This window comes from Apis cerana, linkage group LG6 (genome assembly GCF_029169275.1).
Source record: "Apis cerana isolate GH-2021 linkage group LG6, AcerK_1.0, whole genome shotgun sequence".
Taxonomy (NCBI): Eukaryota; Metazoa; Arthropoda; class Insecta; order Hymenoptera; family Apidae; genus Apis; species Apis cerana.
In genome coordinates this window covers 9,685,953-9,704,592 of record NC_083857.1, presented here as the reverse complement: position 1 = coordinate 9,704,592, position 18,640 = coordinate 9,685,953, and the positions used below count along the sequence as shown (strand labels likewise).

The following is an 18,640-nucleotide window of genomic DNA, read 5'->3' as shown; positions in this document are numbered from 1 at the left end:
TTCGGATTGCATAAGTTGCGAGAGTAAACAAGATCGATCGACGCGTACTCGAAGGAAATATTTAAATTGGCGGCAATTTTAATTTGTTTTCAATTATTTAAAGTTAATTTTAACAATTTCTTTTTTCTTCGTCCCCCCCTTTTCGGCCCTTTTTATTTTACGACGACGAGTAAGAAAGGATCAATGGAGGATTAATTTTTTGGAGGATCTCTCGACATTTTGACCATCACGTCCGTATTATACATACATTCGATTGACGCCGAAGAGAACTTCCGCGAGGGCCCGTCGCTCAGAGATTGACGGCAGTTTCAATTACTCAATTATGATGTATAGGAATGATTATTACACATCATCTTTCCATTGATACCATTTATACTTTTTATATACGTTCTCACAATGTTAGATCCTCTTTCAAAAAATCCTCGATACAACGAGTGAGAGTAAATTTCGATTTACTTTCTCAATAATTAACTAAAAGAATAAATCCTCAAGATTTATCAGTATAATCCCAATATTATTTTTATCAAATAAATTCCAAATCTCCAATTCTTCAACCTTTAATCGTCACGATGCCCTTTCACAATGCATCTACATTTTCGTTGTTCGATTAAATAACGATGAAGACAAAAAACAAAAAAAAGGTGTAAACACACGATAGTTATTAACCGAGATCAGCGGCCACGTCAATTAACATGCAACAGGCCTGTTCGCGTTCATGCAAGGTGATTCATTCCTGAGTGGCACGTTTGTTCCACGAGCTCGACAGTATCCGTTCCATGCTCGTTACCTGGGTGACACGATTGGCCAGCCGGCCACCCAATAATAAACCAACGTTCCAACATTTTACGCCACTCTCGAAAGAATCTGTTTGCCGCCTCGATTGAATCGCCACGGATGATGGAACGCGGCCTAACGAGATGACGTACGTAAGAATTTACGTAAAGATACATAAGGTGTCTCGTAACGCGACAGGATTATTTCCGAGGTCGCGAACGAAAAATCTGCTCGAAAGAGGAGACCTGTCGCGAATACCTTTTTTATCGAGTCACCGCGCGGGATCGATCGGTAAAAAGCAGGTTTTTCCCAAGCTCGTTTCCGTTTACGACAAACGCGCGATTGTATCGGTGTTGCATCAGTGGGCATTGCGGAAAAATTATTTAATTGGACGTGTCGATGGAAATATCGGCCGGCAAATGAATGAGAGAAACCTCGACTCAGGATCCTGTTTCGACGCCTGTATTTTTATATCCTTTCCACCCGTCGATTATTTTTAAAGTGTTTAGAGATTTTTTTCTTTTTTTCCACGAAATATTACCTCGACTGATTTATTTTCTTCTACGATAATATCGATGCGATGATGAAAGAAAATTAAGTCTTTTCAAAAATGTCCAAAAATTCACGCTACAGTTACATCGAAGCAAATTTTCACAAGTTCGAAATCACGATTAAATTTCAACTTACCACCACCACCACCGCCAGATCATTTGTACATCACGTACAAATATTCCTTCCACGTAAAAAAAAGAAAAAAAAGAAAAGAAATATATATCCTCGACAACACGACTGTCTCTCGAATCCATCCATCTCGACGAATGGCAAATGAGAAATTCAAAGCGCACACGGGTCCGGGCCCGTGCACAAAGTGTCTCAACGTAGGAGTAAGTCCACGGAGAGGTGGAAAGCGCGTTTTCCTTCGAGCCGATCTCGTCTCGTCGGGGACCGAGATTCCGGCTAGGTGGGCGAGAGGAGGGGGGGCGTGTATCGGGCGCAAAAAAGGAAGGGTGAAAGAGGCGTGCAAGCGTGAACAACGTGATCCGTCTGGCGCGGCAGTCGTAGGAGAGCCTCGTGACGCACACGATCCAGGTTGCGGCGTGTATCCCTTTTTCGCCGCGAGATACCACGCTGATTCTCGCGACGGTGACTCGCGACGGGCGTACCTCGAACCGTGTATGCAGAGAAGCGTTGGGCCTCTCCTCCTGTTGTCTCTCGCGCGGGAGAGAGTGGAGGGACAGACTGGCGCAGGGCCAGTAGGATCCACCGATATAAAGATCTGCGGTCGCACCGGCCGGGAGGTTACTCGTTTCTTCATCGCCGTCCAAGTGCAACGGGAGGGACGGACACAGTGAGTGGTATTATAGCTCTAGCTCTCTGATCTCGGGAGCAGTGTTATGGGCACGTATCGTTATCGGTGATAAGTTGTTGGGTCGCGTCGATCCGACGATTTTTCTTTCTTTTTTCTTCTTCGTTTCGGGGCCGCGTCACGTGTGTCACGTTTCGTTTCGTTCGTGGTAGATGAGAGAGGACGGTGGTTAGAAACGAAAAGGGAGAGATTCTTTGTATTAACGATCGTTGGCAAGTTTGGATCGGAGAAAAATAGTGAGTCCCATTTTCAAATTATTCATTTCGAATGAACTCGAGCGATGGATGTATGAATGGAATCGTATACAGTGAGGCAGAGGTGTGCAATTGCGTGTATAAGATGTTTAATAAATTTTTACGATTAAGAGAATCGCGAATCGACGGTAAGAGTACTTTCGCGAGTATTCACGGTTACGATAGTTGAGATAAGGAACGGGTGGATGGGAAGGAAGGATTCGTTTCCAGATAATCGGATCTTACCCGGTTCGCACGTTTTCCTTCGAATGCGCGGAACGTTGAGGAAATTTATATAACGGACACGAGCGCGGCATAGCTTCCCGTGAATCATCGTCGAATAGCGGTTCACGTGTCGTATCAAGAGGCAGGTAAAGGATCGAAGTCCTTGCGTTTTCCGGCATGAATATTTATCGATTTTTTTCTTTCTCTCTCTCCTTCCTTGTTTTATCCAGCGAATGCACGCGATAATCGGCGAGAACGGATAAAAATCGAACGGATGGGAACGAAGCGAGATTCGTTGGATCGAAACCCGTGCTACGTACGCGATTGGAGGGAACCGGATCGTGAGACTCGTGGTGGTAATGAATGATCGAAACCGCTCCGACTGCAACGTTTATTCGAGCAAACTGTTGAGCGCTTTCACGGGGAGAAAATATTCTCGTACAACTCGTGACATTTAGAGGGATAAGAAAACTGTCGCTACCGATTTATCAAATTTCTATATGACACGCGAGATAAATCTTTTCCCCGAAACATCGTGACGAATATATCCTTCGATACGTAACACAGTTCTACATTAAAATTATATATCTAAAATAAGTGGTTTCGACATCTCTCGCAGTCAACGCGATAACAAAAAATAATATTAATTTCACACCGCGAAGGAATGAAATTTCATCCATTCCCTCGACCCAATATCTTTCTTCCTCCAAAAATGATAACTAAAATGTCATGACACTTCCGAGGGACGCTCCAACATCTACTATCCTAGACGGGATGTGGATTATTATTCTTATTCGTGTTATTATTGAATAGGGAGCCACAGAGGGGAAGGGAAACGTTTCTCTCCAAAAAACTCGAGAGAAAGAAATTCGTTCCTCACGTTTTTTCCCGTCGTATCCGGTCAACCCGCGAAAGTTAAGATTTCCGGCAAGATCGATGCGTGCAATAAACCGAGGTTCACGTGTCCGCTTAATTACACCGCGGATTCGTCGTTGGCGCGGAGGAGGGGGAGAGATCGGTGTGCTTCCTACTCGCGCGTTTACACGCGGCTTTCACTTTGACATAACCGCGTCGATGAAAACGAAGGCAAAAAGCGGGGACACGTTTTCGTTTGGAAAAAAGAGATAATAACCTGTGTCTAGCTCGACACAGGATCGAGATGTGGGGAACGAGGAGGGAATATTTTTCTTCCCTCCTTAAATTTCTCCAGAAATCTCCTTGTCGCCCATCAACGATCGATCGTCCCCGTTGAGGAAGGAACGACCATCGAGATTCGATGGAATGCACCACGATCGCTGTGCGTTCCAAGATTGGAAGAAATTCGCGCGGGATTTTAATACGACCGAGTTCCTCCGTAGAGATCCATCTCTCTGTTCGCAGAGGATGGAAAATAGAAAAGTTTCCTTTCCTTCGCGAATAACGAAGAAGGAAGGCATCTCCGATTGACCAACGATTATTAAAGTTTAAATGGCTCGCCAGACTTCGAAGGACTTGTCGCGGATATAACTGGATTGGACGACGGCTCGCTTCGAATTAAGCGTGTCAACGGATGATGATGATGATGATGATGGTGATGATGATGATGATCGTCCCGTTCGCCGAGCAATTAAATGAAATTGTGACAAACGATCGTGCTCGTTTCGCGATTATCAGCGTCGTGAGAGGACGGGCGGCGTACACCGATTGAGCAACCCACGTCCTTGTTTCTTCGACGCACGTCCAATCGTCTGGCGATAGACGCAGGGGGCGAATTACGATCTAGAAATCTGATTTCCATCAGGCTGTTTCTCGGTTGTTTATCCATATTGTGGGATCCGGGGAAAGAAAAATCGGGTCCACGAGATCGATCGGCTCTCGCACTGTCGCAAGCGCGGCGATCACAGTTGATTGGAGCACCGGAACCGCAAACTACTTATCAACTTGCGCAATTCGTTATTTATGAAGGAAGTTGTAAAAAAAAAAAAAAAAGATAATTAAAACAGGGAAAGCGAGTCTCGATAAATTCTAATATTACTCGGCTCGAACTCGGATTTTAAAAGAAAATCGTCCACACTCTGGATATTTTAAACAAGTTTCGGCAAGCGAGAATTTTGTGTTGTTTCGATAAGAAGAAGATCTTGAGCATGACACGGGATTATTAGCACGGTCGTATAAAACGATAAATTCCTCAAAAAAAGAAAAGAAAAGGAAAAATGAGGACGAAACGCCATAAAGATTTTTCGATACTACAGTTACACGCTTGCAACTTGCACTTAACGTCACTTTACAATTATTTACACAAGCTAAAGGCGACATCAACATTGAATCATGGAACGGCTTTAAATAAGTTTCACGTGTTACATTCATCTTGAAGAGGGAGGGGGGAGGGAGAATTGTTATCAGATAAAAATGCTTGGAATAAAAGTCGTCTCGTCGGTTAATAAATTACGGAGCGAACGACCACGAGGCGCATCGTGTCGGCGATAAATTTTTACTCGCGATCTGGAGTACGAGGGAGGGAAGAGGAGCAGCGGCACGAGGCTGGATGGGTAGTAAAAATACGAATGCACGGACCTTGGCTTGACCTTGGCTCGAGCTTTCCCTCTTGTCCACCGATCTCCTTAATTTGCGTCTATCAAAAGTTGCGGCCGCGATAAGGAGGGTCGAGGGAGTCGAGTGTGGGAATAAACGGTTTGATGAGAGAAACGTCGTATATGAACGAAACGCGAATTTCGAAATTAAATACCTCGTCCTCTAGGCGTGATGATTCATCCAGAGACTAAACTTGTTCGATTTGTGACGTGACGTGTGAAAAAAAAAAAAAAAAGTCACGGTGAATGATAGGCAAGATCGAATAAAAGATGACATTGTGTCGTCTAAAATTTCTTAACCGATGCGTCATATTCATCATCGAGATGTTTCGTTACGAGAAGATTTTTATTAAATTTGATATTTGTTAATATTCATAAATAATTATTATTCAGAGAATCATTGTTGATTACAAAGTATCGTATCTATCGAATAAGTGGGATTTTTTTGCTCGTGAGAAAAAATTGTTGCCAAATAAAATGATAAAATTTTAAAAATATATGTGCTTCGACTAACGTAAATTTTAAATCACGTGGAAGCGTAGAGAGGATTAAACAATTCGAAAGTATTGAACATAGAATTATTATGCAAATGTTACGATGACGAAATTGCATAATGAAACATCACAAGTTTTATCGTGTTGTTTTAATAGGTCAGTTCTCTAATATTATGGTCGGACGTGTAAAATGAATCGCTTGCGCTAAATCCGAGTATCTGATTCGTTGATGAAGCCAGGTGACGGACGAATAATCGCGTTTTCCAACTGTAATCAATTGAATTATAACAGTGTGGAAACGTTTCAACTTATGCGGCCTTATGAAGTCCTTGGAGTCGAAACGAGGCTTATTAAATGTTAAAAATTCTGCTCAACGGCCGACTAATCGGTGACTAATTGGAAACTGGCGGTTAATTGGTGGACACAACAGTCCTTGGGATTCGATTTTTGCCTAAAACGGGATGCTTTAACCGGGACATCTATTTCAGCTGTTGCTGAACGACGAAAGGTCACGTCGAGTCGAGTTATTTCTCTTAAAATATGGCACCGATTTCACGATATATATACGTGATGCGTTCGTCATACGAAGGCGAACAGGTGAGCGAACAAAGAAAAAATCGCGAACGTGTTTATGAAATTAGCGATGCTGTATTTATCATACGAATTATTATGCCTCCATAGCTTGACTGCGCTTCGCTCACGAGTCGACCAAAGGTTCGGCATCGAGGTTCGAAAATGTTTTTCTTTCTATAATCCAAGATCGATCGAAGAAACGAATAAATTCAATCATTGAATTATGCTTTAAAACGAGAAATGCTCTTTCAGGGTAGATCGAATATTTTTTGATCGTGATTGTTTTCATCATACACCTTTGAAAAGATGTAACGTGATAAAATTTTAAACCGATCTCAAGAAGAAGAAATACGAAATTATTTATCGTACGAAGAATAGAAAAATAGAACTTGAGAAAATTAATACTAGAATATTTTTGACCGTTCAACTCGAACGTATATATTGAAATAGACGGCGCAGATATAATTCAAGGTAGGAGAAATTTGCATATCCTTGCGGCACGAAAAATTTCGTCATTTGTTTGTAACAATAAATACAAGAGGGGGTAAAAATCGAAAAAATGACGATGTTCGCGCGATGAAAAAAAAATTGGGCCGTTAACCTTGTCTGACCGGTACCGGCTTTTATAGTCGCGACAAAAATGTAAACCGGTATTGGTGGAATACGCCATATGCGTTGCGATAGCTTTGTATAATGCTTGTCGGAATATCTTTGACGAAACGACAATCGTGGCTCAATAAGATATTTTTCTTTTTTTGGTTAATCGTATTGAATTTGAAAAAATTTCATTTATTTATTTTTTTTTTACTTTCGGAAAATCGAGAATTGTAAAATATACTTTTAATTTAATTTTTGAAATAATCGTCAAGATTTTGAAAAATAATCGAAAACAGCGCTTCTTCTAAACCTTCAGAAACGTTCTAAACCTTCGATTTTTAGGTCGCCTATGATTTATTTTCATAGAAGACATATAGACTGACATCATTTGCCTTTTGAAAAATTTATATTACGAATCATTAATTCTCGAATAAATATGCGAAAATGAAATTCCAAAGATTTAGCTAATGATTTTTATTGGCCGTTCTATTAATATTTATAAGATTGATCATTTGATGAAAATGTGAACATTTGGCAACGAAAAATATCGTTAAATTAGTAAATATTACTCGTCGAATTAATTTTATCAATTTCCAACATTTTATACGTAACACGATCGATCCAATCGATTTCTTAATTCGTTAAAAAATTTCTTTCTTTTTAAATCTCGAATCCTATCTTCCACCTCAACAAACTGACAACAATTTCACTTTGAAATTCCTATTAAATCAACCCACCACTCGTTCATTCCACTAACTTTTACCGAAGAACGATTGTTTATTTTACCATCCGATTCAGCGAACGATAAATAATCATTCGATAATCAAAAAATTCACAGAAACCTCCTCTTCTCCCGAGATTAAAACCCCAAATTTTCTTCAAAAGATTCGAGAATATCGAATCAACAATCCCAACTCGATACCTTCCTATCACGATCAAATCCACCGAAAGATCGAACCGCTCTCGAATCTCTGTTATTCGTCTCGGCGAATAGCCAAGCCAACTGGCACAGTGCCTCGTCGATTCGCGTGAACGAGACATTCGAGAATCGAGATAGAGGCCCCATGCTCGCCGCGAGGCGAAATTATCAGTGATGAGGTTGCCGGCTTGAGAACTCACGGAGAGGAGTATCAGCGACCGTAGTGGTACACCTTGGCATTGACCGGCTTGCTCTGCAAGGCAACTCGCTTGCATAATATGCTCGTCTCGTTCATCCCGCGGCTCCGCTCGATTATTTCTCTCCTCTCTTCGCGCCACCTGTGGACTACTCCTTTAACGGTAGTATTTACACGGGGAGGGGGGCGCGAGGTGCATCTGTCTCATCAGTGTTTCGTTTTACAATCTGTGATGTAACAATGATGATGACTCGTGTGTTATAATTGCTCGAACGAGCGGCAAAAAAATTATTTGAAGAATTAATTGAATTAGAAATTTGGCTCTGGCACAGAAATTATTTATTATTATTTGGAAGATAATTTTCTGATCTTCTTGTTGAGTTGGAAGTTCTTTGTCGGATATAAGAATAGCGTATATTGGGAGAAGGATGAAATTTTTTTTTCTTCGTTGCGTGTAATATATATTTTTTTTTTTTTTCTAACGATGGCAAAGTGACAAAAGGTTTCTCGATACGAGGATCAGATAACCGAGTTTAGTTTTAAACGACAAAAGATAAGTCTATGTTTCAGCTTTCACCTCTACGTTACGTAAACGCGAAGCTACGAACAACGTGAATGGTCTGAAAATTTGGAAATTTACGAAATTTCGAATGCAGCGAATTTTTCGTTGCTTCGAAATTAGAAACAAAATTAAAAAAAAATTTTCTTTTTATCTAAGCAGCATTAAATATGAAACACATGGTCTAAAAACAAACATGGATTATATTACTGCAGACAAAAAGAAGAGTGAAAGTAAACCGAAAAGAAAAAAGAAAAAATAGAATGCAAAATTATAAAAATTACAAGATAAAAGAACACATAAGAAAAGAGGAAGTAGGCTATTGCTTATCCCAAGCATGAAATTAGTCACGAAGATAGGTGATGAAAGAAGTCAAAAGAAGTAAACTAAAATTACAAGCGCAAGAATGAATCTTTGCGACACGACGAAATTGATCTTGGATCATTGCGACAAAAAAGCAGACTTCGCCGAGTCAATGACCTACAAATCACACGCAGATCTGTGTACATCATTGGAATCGTTTCAATTCAGTCGGCGCCCGTCACTTACCCAATTCAACGTCCAATTATTTAAATAACCTTTTTAACATCGAATCGTGCGTAACGATTCAATAAAAAAAAGACTTGCGCTCATAACAGAACTCACGCACAATTATATCACAATTCTAACAATTTTAATAAATTTTAATACACGATCGAATCTGGACGTTTCACCGAAAACAATTAACGATCCGTTCGTCGCATTATTCTTTAATTTCCATCGAGCGATCATCAAACGAAGTAGAAAGAAATTACAAAGTATTACACGCGATGTCTAACACTCCTCAAACCGAAGGACTTATACATTCTACTCTTGCACTCAGCTAGGAGGCTAACGCCGTCGCAATGGGGGACACACAAAGGAGGGCAGGTGTCTCTGTCATAACAGGAAGCATAATAAAACCAACTAGGGGCGCGCCGAAAGTTGGCTGAGAGGCGTTAAGGAATTAATGCTGCTCACCGAGCACGACGCGAAACAAAAAGGAAAGTAGCTGAAAGCGTAAACCGAATTGGATAACTCGCCACGGGGGCCTCTACGCGAGGCACGCGCGTACACGAGCACGAGCTGTGCAACGTGTTGCCTCGAAAAAATCCCTCTTTCCTTTTCTCTTTCTCCGCTCTTTTTTCTTTTCTCTCTCTATTCCTCTCTTTCTCTCTCTCTCTCCTCGTCTCTCTCCCCGAGAGTGTTTCGATCGAATCGATATTCAACCGATAAATCGGCACTCGAACTCGGCGCTCAGCCTTTCACCGCCTCTTTTCTCGAGGGAACCGCCGTTCCCTCGCCTCGATTCAATGCCATTTCGTCGCCGCGCGCTTTTGATGACCTGCATTCAAGGCCGCGTGCTCGCTCGCGCGCGCGTATAATCCGCGATCGTAATGAAAATCGCTCGAATTACGAAATTTTTCGATACGAATATGAAAACGTGCTTATTCCAGAATATAAATGTACTATTGTAGGGTTAAGGGATCGAAACAGCCAATATACGTAAAATATAGGATTCTCGTTGGCGTAGCGAAGGGCAGAGAAATTTTCCCCTCCCGATTTCTACGTTCAATTTTACAGGAATGGAAGTTTTGATGGGACAAAAATTTTGTTAACGCGTTTGTTAATCGATTCGCAGAAAAGAAAGAGCACGTTAAAAAGTGTCGGTCAGTCATCTTTAACCTTCGATTTTCATTGCCTATTTACACCTACGTGAGTACCGTTACGCCAGACGGTCCATTGATTGAATCACAATCGGTGTTTTATTGCTCTCGAACCGTTCCAAACGATAATCGGTCAGATCTCACGCGATTAGCGGGGGAAAAAGAAAAGAAAAGAGAAAAAAAAGGCTTGGAGGAACGATATTACGGCAGGCAAGTAACGTAACGATAGCGTAACGGCACCTGCCAACGCCATGGGTATCGTTCTTCTTACGTCACATCGCGAAAAATCGGCGATTCGCGTTGCGGAATCACGTTCCTCCTTTTGCAATAGGCTCCTCCTCCGAGCCTGTCCCTTCACGCGCGCGAAAATACAAAAATAGAGCAACGAAGGACTTTCGTTTCAACAAGGGTAGAATTTAAATCGCCTTTACAGTGAGTTTGAAATGTCATATCGAATGAGTGGTTATGCTAATTATTCGTTTGAGATTTTTTTTTATGTGCGTCTCGCTCAACGCGTTCATTAGACTTTGAATGAAATATGAGAAAGTTGTGTAGAGACGTGTATCATACGATTTGCTATATATAATTGATATTGAGTTGAGAAGAATTTAAATTTTCCGTATTCGTTCGTCATCATTTCGATATTCTTTTCAATTGTTTTGATACACTCACTATGGTGTTCGAAATTCTAGAATTGTTTGAACAATTGGTGAACAATAAATTCAATTCATTATTTTTAGAATTCTTCTTGTTCGAAATTTTATTCAAAGTAAATTATTAATACCAGAGAATCATCTATTGGCAATTTCTCAATTCTGTGAAATTTAATCGTATGACTTCCGGAAAGATAAATATACACGAAACATTTACGAAATATATTTTACGAAAAAAATTATCTTTACTTTTCTACCCTGTTTTTTAATACAAAAGAATCTTTGAAAAAAATCGACTATTACACGATATTTCTCTTTAAAATTAGAAATATTCAAAGATTGACAACCTTACAAATCTTTAATTTTGACACATTCCTTTCCAATAAATGAACTAAACGAACTAAACAAGATATGACAACTCGTCGTGTCAACGACAAAAGACATTACCTAACCCGTAATCCAGTTTTTTATCATTTCACAAATCCCTTATCGAGTAAAAAGTTCACAAGCGTTGTGCTACACGAAAGTGAAAGCCTTCGTTTCGAAATCTTTTTTTTCTTCTTCTTCTTTTTCTTATTCTTTCGCCAACGCGAGTCAAAAGGGAATTCGTGCCACCTGCAAAACCGATAGATCTATCTACGATTACACGCGAATTAGTCGAGGAGAATAGGCGGTGATCGCGTGAACCTTAATGCGAATCTTAATCAAGAACAACGACTTCCTCGCTTCCAGGTGGACGTGTCGCTCGGTGGAAATGGCTCCACCTTTCCAAACGAGCGTCCTTGGAGGAACCGGTGCACCGGGAAAGGTGATGAAAACCGGCCAGTCACGTGTACCATGCCAACGCGAGCGGTTGTTCGCCAGCTTCGCCCTCTTGTCGCGCGTTTCAGTGATTTTCTCACTTCTTTGCCCTGTCTATAACCGTCTATAAAACGTGTTAAAAGTGCTCGAAGAATTTGTACAATAACCTCTTGAGGAATATACGTTGTGTACGTTGCAATTTTAATTTAATTTTTCGTTCGAGTTTAACAGAGAAATATCGAAATTGTCTCTTCGTTCTCGCGTCTTTCGCGGCTAGCTGGGTGAGGATTTTAAGTTGCTAATCATTCTCTCCTCTCCTCATTAAAACGTTTTATCTACCGTTTCGAAACGCTGAGGTTTATCGTGCTCTTTTTCCAAGACAAACACGTTACATTGCTTCGAGATCTCTACAAATTACGTATAAACTTTCTAAAATAATGGAAAGACAGAAGATAATTCGAAAGATAATTCGAAATTAAATTTCTTTCTTTAAAAAGGTATTCGAATAATTACACACAGTTCGTTATCTCGATAACTTCATTCCTCGAGAAGTTAAAGAAAAGAAAAAAAAAAAAAAAGTAGTAAACTCCTTTCTCGAATAATCGTAAAAAACGTATGTTTTCGGAATGCAATCAGCCGTGTTTGCGTGTTAGTTCGTGGAAAGTGTCTCTCAAGGAAAAGCGATGCGATCGTATTCTCTGCAGACGTGACTGACCTTCGTGTTACTCGCGCGAGCATCTTCCTCGTGGTCCCGAGGAAAGCGAACATCGCGTTTAGAACGGCCAGCTAATGCTTTTTAAATCGATGGACGCGTGCACGATTCGTGGACGATTATTTTCAAAGTCATTGCTTCCAACAAGGAGAAAGCTAAGCGGTTGGCAGTTGTTGGCAGCGATCCTCGCCACGCGGATTAGATTAAATATTATCGGCTCGCGAAAACACGAATCATTCTCGCGGCGATGAAGATGATCTGAGCGGAAGATAGAAGCGGAATCGAGCGTAGCCGATGGTCGATATCCGAGAAGGAATTTCACGATTCCGTCACGTTTTCGCCTGGCCGGGATTAAAAAGCCGCACGCGGAGAGAAATCGTCGTCACTCGTCGTTGTAGAATAATATCGTCGTGAACCGCGGCTGCCTGAGCGCAAACTCGACGTTCCCCTCGGAAGAAGCGCATTATTGCGTGTGCCAACTCGATTACAGGCCATTCGACGACGTCCTGCTCAACGATTATACGCCGAGAATCGCGGCTGGCTGCTACGGAAATCGAGAGAAAGGTACTCTTTTATTCAACTCAACGACGTATTATCGTCGTATGTTTGTCGGGTTAAACAGACGTTTCCGTTCCAAAACTTTTTCCAAGAATCGATCGTTGAATCGTTGTATTCTCTGATTTTCCACAGTTTTAATTTTTAAACAATTTTTAATGCAACAAATGCTTCGTTTTAATTTCGGGTGAAAATTCAAATTTAAATTATTTCCGAAGAATAGGATTATTCTATGACCATTGGATGATTTGAGGACTATTTTTTCGACCTTTTCCGCTAATAAAACGCTTGTTACGCTCCACGTTCAACAATTTACTCGGAGAATATCCTCGATAGATTCGGTTTAGAAACGACAGATTATCGTTGCCATAACCATCCGTCTGACAAAATCAAGTACAACAACTTCGTTATCCTTTCGTTTGCCGGTAATAAATTACAAAGCTCAATTATCTTCGTTCAAACATCCTTCCTCCGAATGTCTCGCGAGGTAAAGGCGGAGATAAAGGCAGTAAATTCAGATTCTTGTCGGAAGCGAACGTGTCACGAAGCGAAGTTACTTCCGCGAGATCTCGACGACTCGGCCGCGGATCTCTCAATGCGTCGACGAAACGGTCGGGCTTACTTAGGTTTGTTTCACTCGGTTGCGAGTCGTTACTCGTTGCAAAGGCCTGGGTACTCCAGTGACCCGTGAATGTTTGTCGACCACCGTTCACCAGCTGTTCACGAGGGAAAGGCGTGGCCCCCTCCGGACCTGCATTCTTATATTATTTCCCGCCGTTAAATTCGCGAGATTCCACGTGAAATTTTAACAAATTCTCCTCTTCGAAAATTAAACTTTGAGGAGGAAATGTTTTTTTTTTGTTCCACTCCATATTAAAATCCTATCGTTTTGCTGACTTTATTTTCGAGAGATGAGAAGAGCATTTTTCTACTCGAAAAGCAAAAGGGACGATAAAATTTTATTGAATTCCGATCGAAAATTTTGATATATATATATATATAATATAGATTGAAGTTTGTACGGGAAAAAATTACTGATATATCAGTTTCTAATAACGGGAATTATTATTTCCATGCAATAGTTGAGAAAATGTTGCCGTTTCAATGGGGAAAGCAAAGTTACTCCCGTGGAACGGAAACACCTCCGCAGAATAAACTTATACTTTCCTCGAGCCAGGTGGCAGTCACCGTATGTCTCGCGACGAATAACTCGATTCCAGTTTGCTTTGAAGGAAGCACGAGCCGATGATTGCCAGGCTGAATGGTATTAAATCTCGTTATACCGATTATCCATTATACCGATTTTTCTTTCTTCGAGATTGAAAATACGGAAGAACGCGGAAAAACACATCGGAGAGAAAGATGAAAATACATAGGAAGTAAAGAATCATTCCATTTCCTGTTCCAGATGATGCAAAAAAGACTCGCCGCGCGAAAGCTCCTCTTAACGATATTACTAGCGACGTGCGGCATCTCGATCGTCGCATCATCGACGAGCAGGGAAAGGCGGCACGTCGGCGCGGAAGAGGCCGTTCATCGAGGGGGGAGGACGTTGGCCGGCAGCAGCAATAGTTTCAAGTCATCGACCGGCAGAGAGAACGAGATAACCACGGAAGTCGGGAGGAAAGTGTCGCACAGGCTGATCGGTGGCCACTTGAGAGCCACGGATACGAAGCAAGAAGCGTTCTGGGACGAGGATATCCTGTTGTCGTCGTCTGGGAACGGGAAGGAGGGGAAGGCCGGGCGCAAGGACGAGGACGACGAGAAGAAAACTCTCTCCCAACAGGTGAAAGAGGGGAAATACGGGCTGATCCAGAACGAGATCTACGCCACCGGATCCCCTAAACGGCCTGGGATAATTAGCTACTTGGGTAACCCGGAGGTGCCCAAGGACACGATAGAGAATCTGGGTGGCCTCGACGAGGAAGAGATTTGGCTGGCGGAGAATCACGTGCTCGTGTTGAGGGGAGGGAAATTTCCCGGCCACGAGGCGACGCGGACCAGCGCCGGGGACATCGTGCAACACACCTGGCCACCGATCGACGACTACAAGGCGCCCAGGAGGCAGGTCAAGATACCGTCGAAACCGAAGGTACCGCCACCGTTTCCGGTACAACTCTCGGAAGGTGGGCCCATACAGATCATCGGCCCGAACGGGACCAAGGAAGTCGGGCCGAACGGGACCGTCGACTATGGAAAGGATTCCTTCCTCACCAAGGGATTATTATCGGAGGACGACCCCTTTTTCACGGTTTTCTCCAACGGGAGCGTCGTATCGATGCCCGATTCGAGGAACGCGTCGTCCGAGGAAGGAAATTTGAGCGGAAAGGAGAAGTTGCCCGACGCTTTACCGCCTGCCAGTTTTCCACCCTTTTATCACGCGATACCACCCGGCGCGGTGTTCGTGCCACCGCCGGCCAACAATCAATCGGACTACGACGAGGAGGATCAATCCGTTTACTACCCACCCCCCTACAGTTTCCATTATCAGCAGGACAACGCGACAGCTGTACCGCCCGGCCCTTTGGTACCGGGAATCATCCTGCCACCCCCGCCGGATTTCTTCTCTGCTCTCGAGGACAAGAAGACCACGACGAAGAAGTACACGCAGAAACGGCCCGAAACAACACCGTTGCCGAGGCCAAGGCCCACCTATCTACCGCCCAGAAAACTCACTACGAAACAGTACAAGAGCACGACACCAACCGCGACACCAACCGCGAAGCAAGGATCGGCGTCATTGGGCGTGACGAAAGTGTTCGGTAGAATAACCTCGCGAAAAAACCTGACGGTTGGGACGAGATCGGCTGCCAGGGTGAAATTGGGAACGGTTCCTTACGTGGAAGTAACGACATCGGCGCCCGACAAATCCACCACGCTCGAGAATCCGCAAGAATTGTACAACGTTGGCCCGTTGGGGGAGAATCAGGTAACGAGCCGGGAGAGCGCGCGGAAGAACGAAGCTTGGTCGGGCGTGGTAACGGGTAAAACGATTCCTATAATGGCCTACTACGCCACGTCCACGCAGTCCACCTTGGAGAGACCCGTGGAAGTGACGCCGGCCTCGATAAAGAGTATCATTACTACTACCGGCAACCCGCAACGATCGCACAACGGTCAAGCATCGTACTATTTTTACGAGGAATCGAACGACGAGCAGCCACCCCTCCGCACGACCCCCCCGAATCCGGTTTATTACGAAACTACAACGGAGTCGCCGTTTTTCGAGACGCGACCACGCGAGGGGAAGAAGAAACAATATTACAGGGTGGAGACAGTTGCGTCCAAGGATTACAACGGTATTGGGTTCATAGGCTCGCCGGCGAAAAATTCTGGACCAATTCGTTACAGCGAGTCGACGATCGCGCAAAGTTCATCGAAGTACAGCGGGAGCAGCTCGGCGAGAGCTCACGGTCAACGCATGTTACCTGATCGCGCGCCTCTTTACTATCAGACCGTCCCCGCTCGTCCACCCGTGCAGCCTTCTTATTCTTACACCACCTCGAAGCCACCGCAGGCTTATTACAGGCAGGAGGCGAAACCGAAGCCGATTTATCAGTACAGTTTCGAAGCGGCCGATTACTCGAAGCGAAGCGGTAATCAGAGGCAGCAGGTTAACGCTGCCTATCGAAACGATTATCAAAACATTCGAATCGGGGCGGATTACAATAACGGGCCGAGATACGACGAGCCCGAAAAGAGAATCAGGACGGAAGTGTACAAAAACCAGCATCCGATCTTTCAATCGAGCACCACTGCTCACTCGGTGATAAGCACTACGGAAAACCCTCAACAAGCTTATTACACTCGCCACGAGGAGAAATTGCTGGACGATGTCACGAAAGAGTATTTCACGATCTTTGGAAAGAAGATCGGAAAGAATATACCGAGCACCACTCCCTTGTACTCCAACAAACTGAAGAGCGTAGCCGAGACACCGAGCTACAACGGTTACGCGGAGAATTTCAACAGCCCCGAACCACCCGTGTACAAGATACCCAACGTTAAGGTGCACTACGGGGATCAATCCCAGAAGCCGTACTCCCTCAAAGAGGACATCCTCGTCAACGAGAGGCACCCTCTGCCGCCGATCAATCCCGACAGCGAGTTTATCACCGTGGTCGACCATCGACAACCACCCAACTACGGAATACATACGGATAACAACCAATCAGGGGACGATCGACCGTTGGCAGCGATTCGCGTCTATCCGTCCCAACCGCTCGTGAATCAAAGGATCGGCCCGCCCAACAACAACTACGTACCGGTGGTCGAGTCCCCCGAAGAATTGGACGACGTTGCTTACCCGCAATTGCCTATATCTCTGGAAGACGACATCAAAGTGAATTATCGGGACCCACGACCCACGATCAATCCCGACGCGGAGCTCATCAATCTGGAGGACGATATCAAAGTGAACTACCGCGATCCGCGACCTACCCTAAACCCAGATGCCGAATTCATCGAGCCGATCCCTGCGCGCGAGAACCAGCCGGAAAAACCGAAGGCCTATTTCGCGTACCGATTGCCGGGCGATGGCGGTCACTTTTACTTCCTAACGCCGCAGGCGATCACGCAGAGGCCGGATCATAGCGCCGGCCACCTCTACTCGAGAGTGGGAACGAGGCTGCCTAGACGTCGACGGAGGCCGGGCAACGCGTGATACGCTTTGTACGCGGCGAGGCAGCCAACGTAATGCCATATATCAATCATCGAGGACGCACGATGGAAATGCGTGTCATATAGAACGCAACGCGTGAATCAAACGACGAAACGTTTTGTACCGTTACTAGGATATTTATTGTACGTGTAAATGTATATAACGTGTATCTCTTGTACGTATGATTAAGATAGATGATTATCGATAAGCCTCGTTTATGCTATATTAAATGCTTAATTTATATGCGATCTAACTTTATCCCCGCTTTAGAGTGTGCGTAGGTGTGTGCGTGCGTGCGTGCGTGCGTAAGTGTAAGTGCCGCTCGTGTGCGACGATAGGTAAGCGCGGGTCCTTTTGAAAGAAAATCGTGTACTCGCGCGTTGTCTGTGATTAATGATCGATAGTAAACGCGTATTGTGTACATATAATTATGATTGACGATATTTAGATTCTGTCGTAGAGCGCACAGAGTGCATTTTTATAAATCGTTAAACGAAATATGTTATAACCGATGCATGCATGGAATAAATATTGTTTCTACGAAGTTTCCTTCCTTTGTGTAGAAGAAAAATAATTAATAAAGATATTATATATCGATAATCAACGTATACGATAGTTTCTACGGACAGTATTCGATATCGTAGTTAGTTGACACTATAGTTGATATTATTCTTTTGTATTTCTTATACGATGAATCGATCAAAAAATTTATTGTGTATGTAAATATTTAATGAGATACGTTTAATAAACGGTATTATTATTGTAGGATTGGATTGTGTAAAGTACTTTTTTAAACGATACGTGTCAATGTAATGACAAATGAATTTTTTTAAGATCGATTATTTGAACTTAGAAATAAAATATAACAAATTTAAAAAATTCGAAGAAGTGAAACTTTATGAATGAAATTTTCTTCTATTTGAAGCCACGATAAAAATAAATTACGAGTATTATATTCTTTATATTGTTAACGAATAGATATTAAATATAAATAACTCTACGACGGTTGAAGTTATTTATATTTAGTAATTGATTGATAAAAATAAATGATGCAAGGAATGCAAACTT

General features: G+C 43.0%; 2 protein-coding genes across 2 annotated transcripts in view; one reads left to right on the top strand and one right to left on the bottom strand.

Moving 5' to 3' along the window:
• The window catches only part of LOC107993768 (N-alpha-acetyltransferase 15, NatA auxiliary subunit), a 46,626-nt gene that overhangs the window by 24,813 nt on the left and 3,173 nt on the right, over positions 1 to 18,640 (bottom strand). The window lies entirely within an intron of this gene.
• Positions 1,822 to 18,637, top strand: LOC107993767 (uncharacterized). The gene is given in 3 exon segments (XM_017050373.3): positions 1,822 to 1,998; positions 2,001 to 2,122; positions 14,321 to 18,637. Coding segments are annotated over 3 exon segments (3,426 nt in total). The 5' UTR covers positions 1,822 to 1,949; the 3' UTR covers positions 17,576 to 18,637.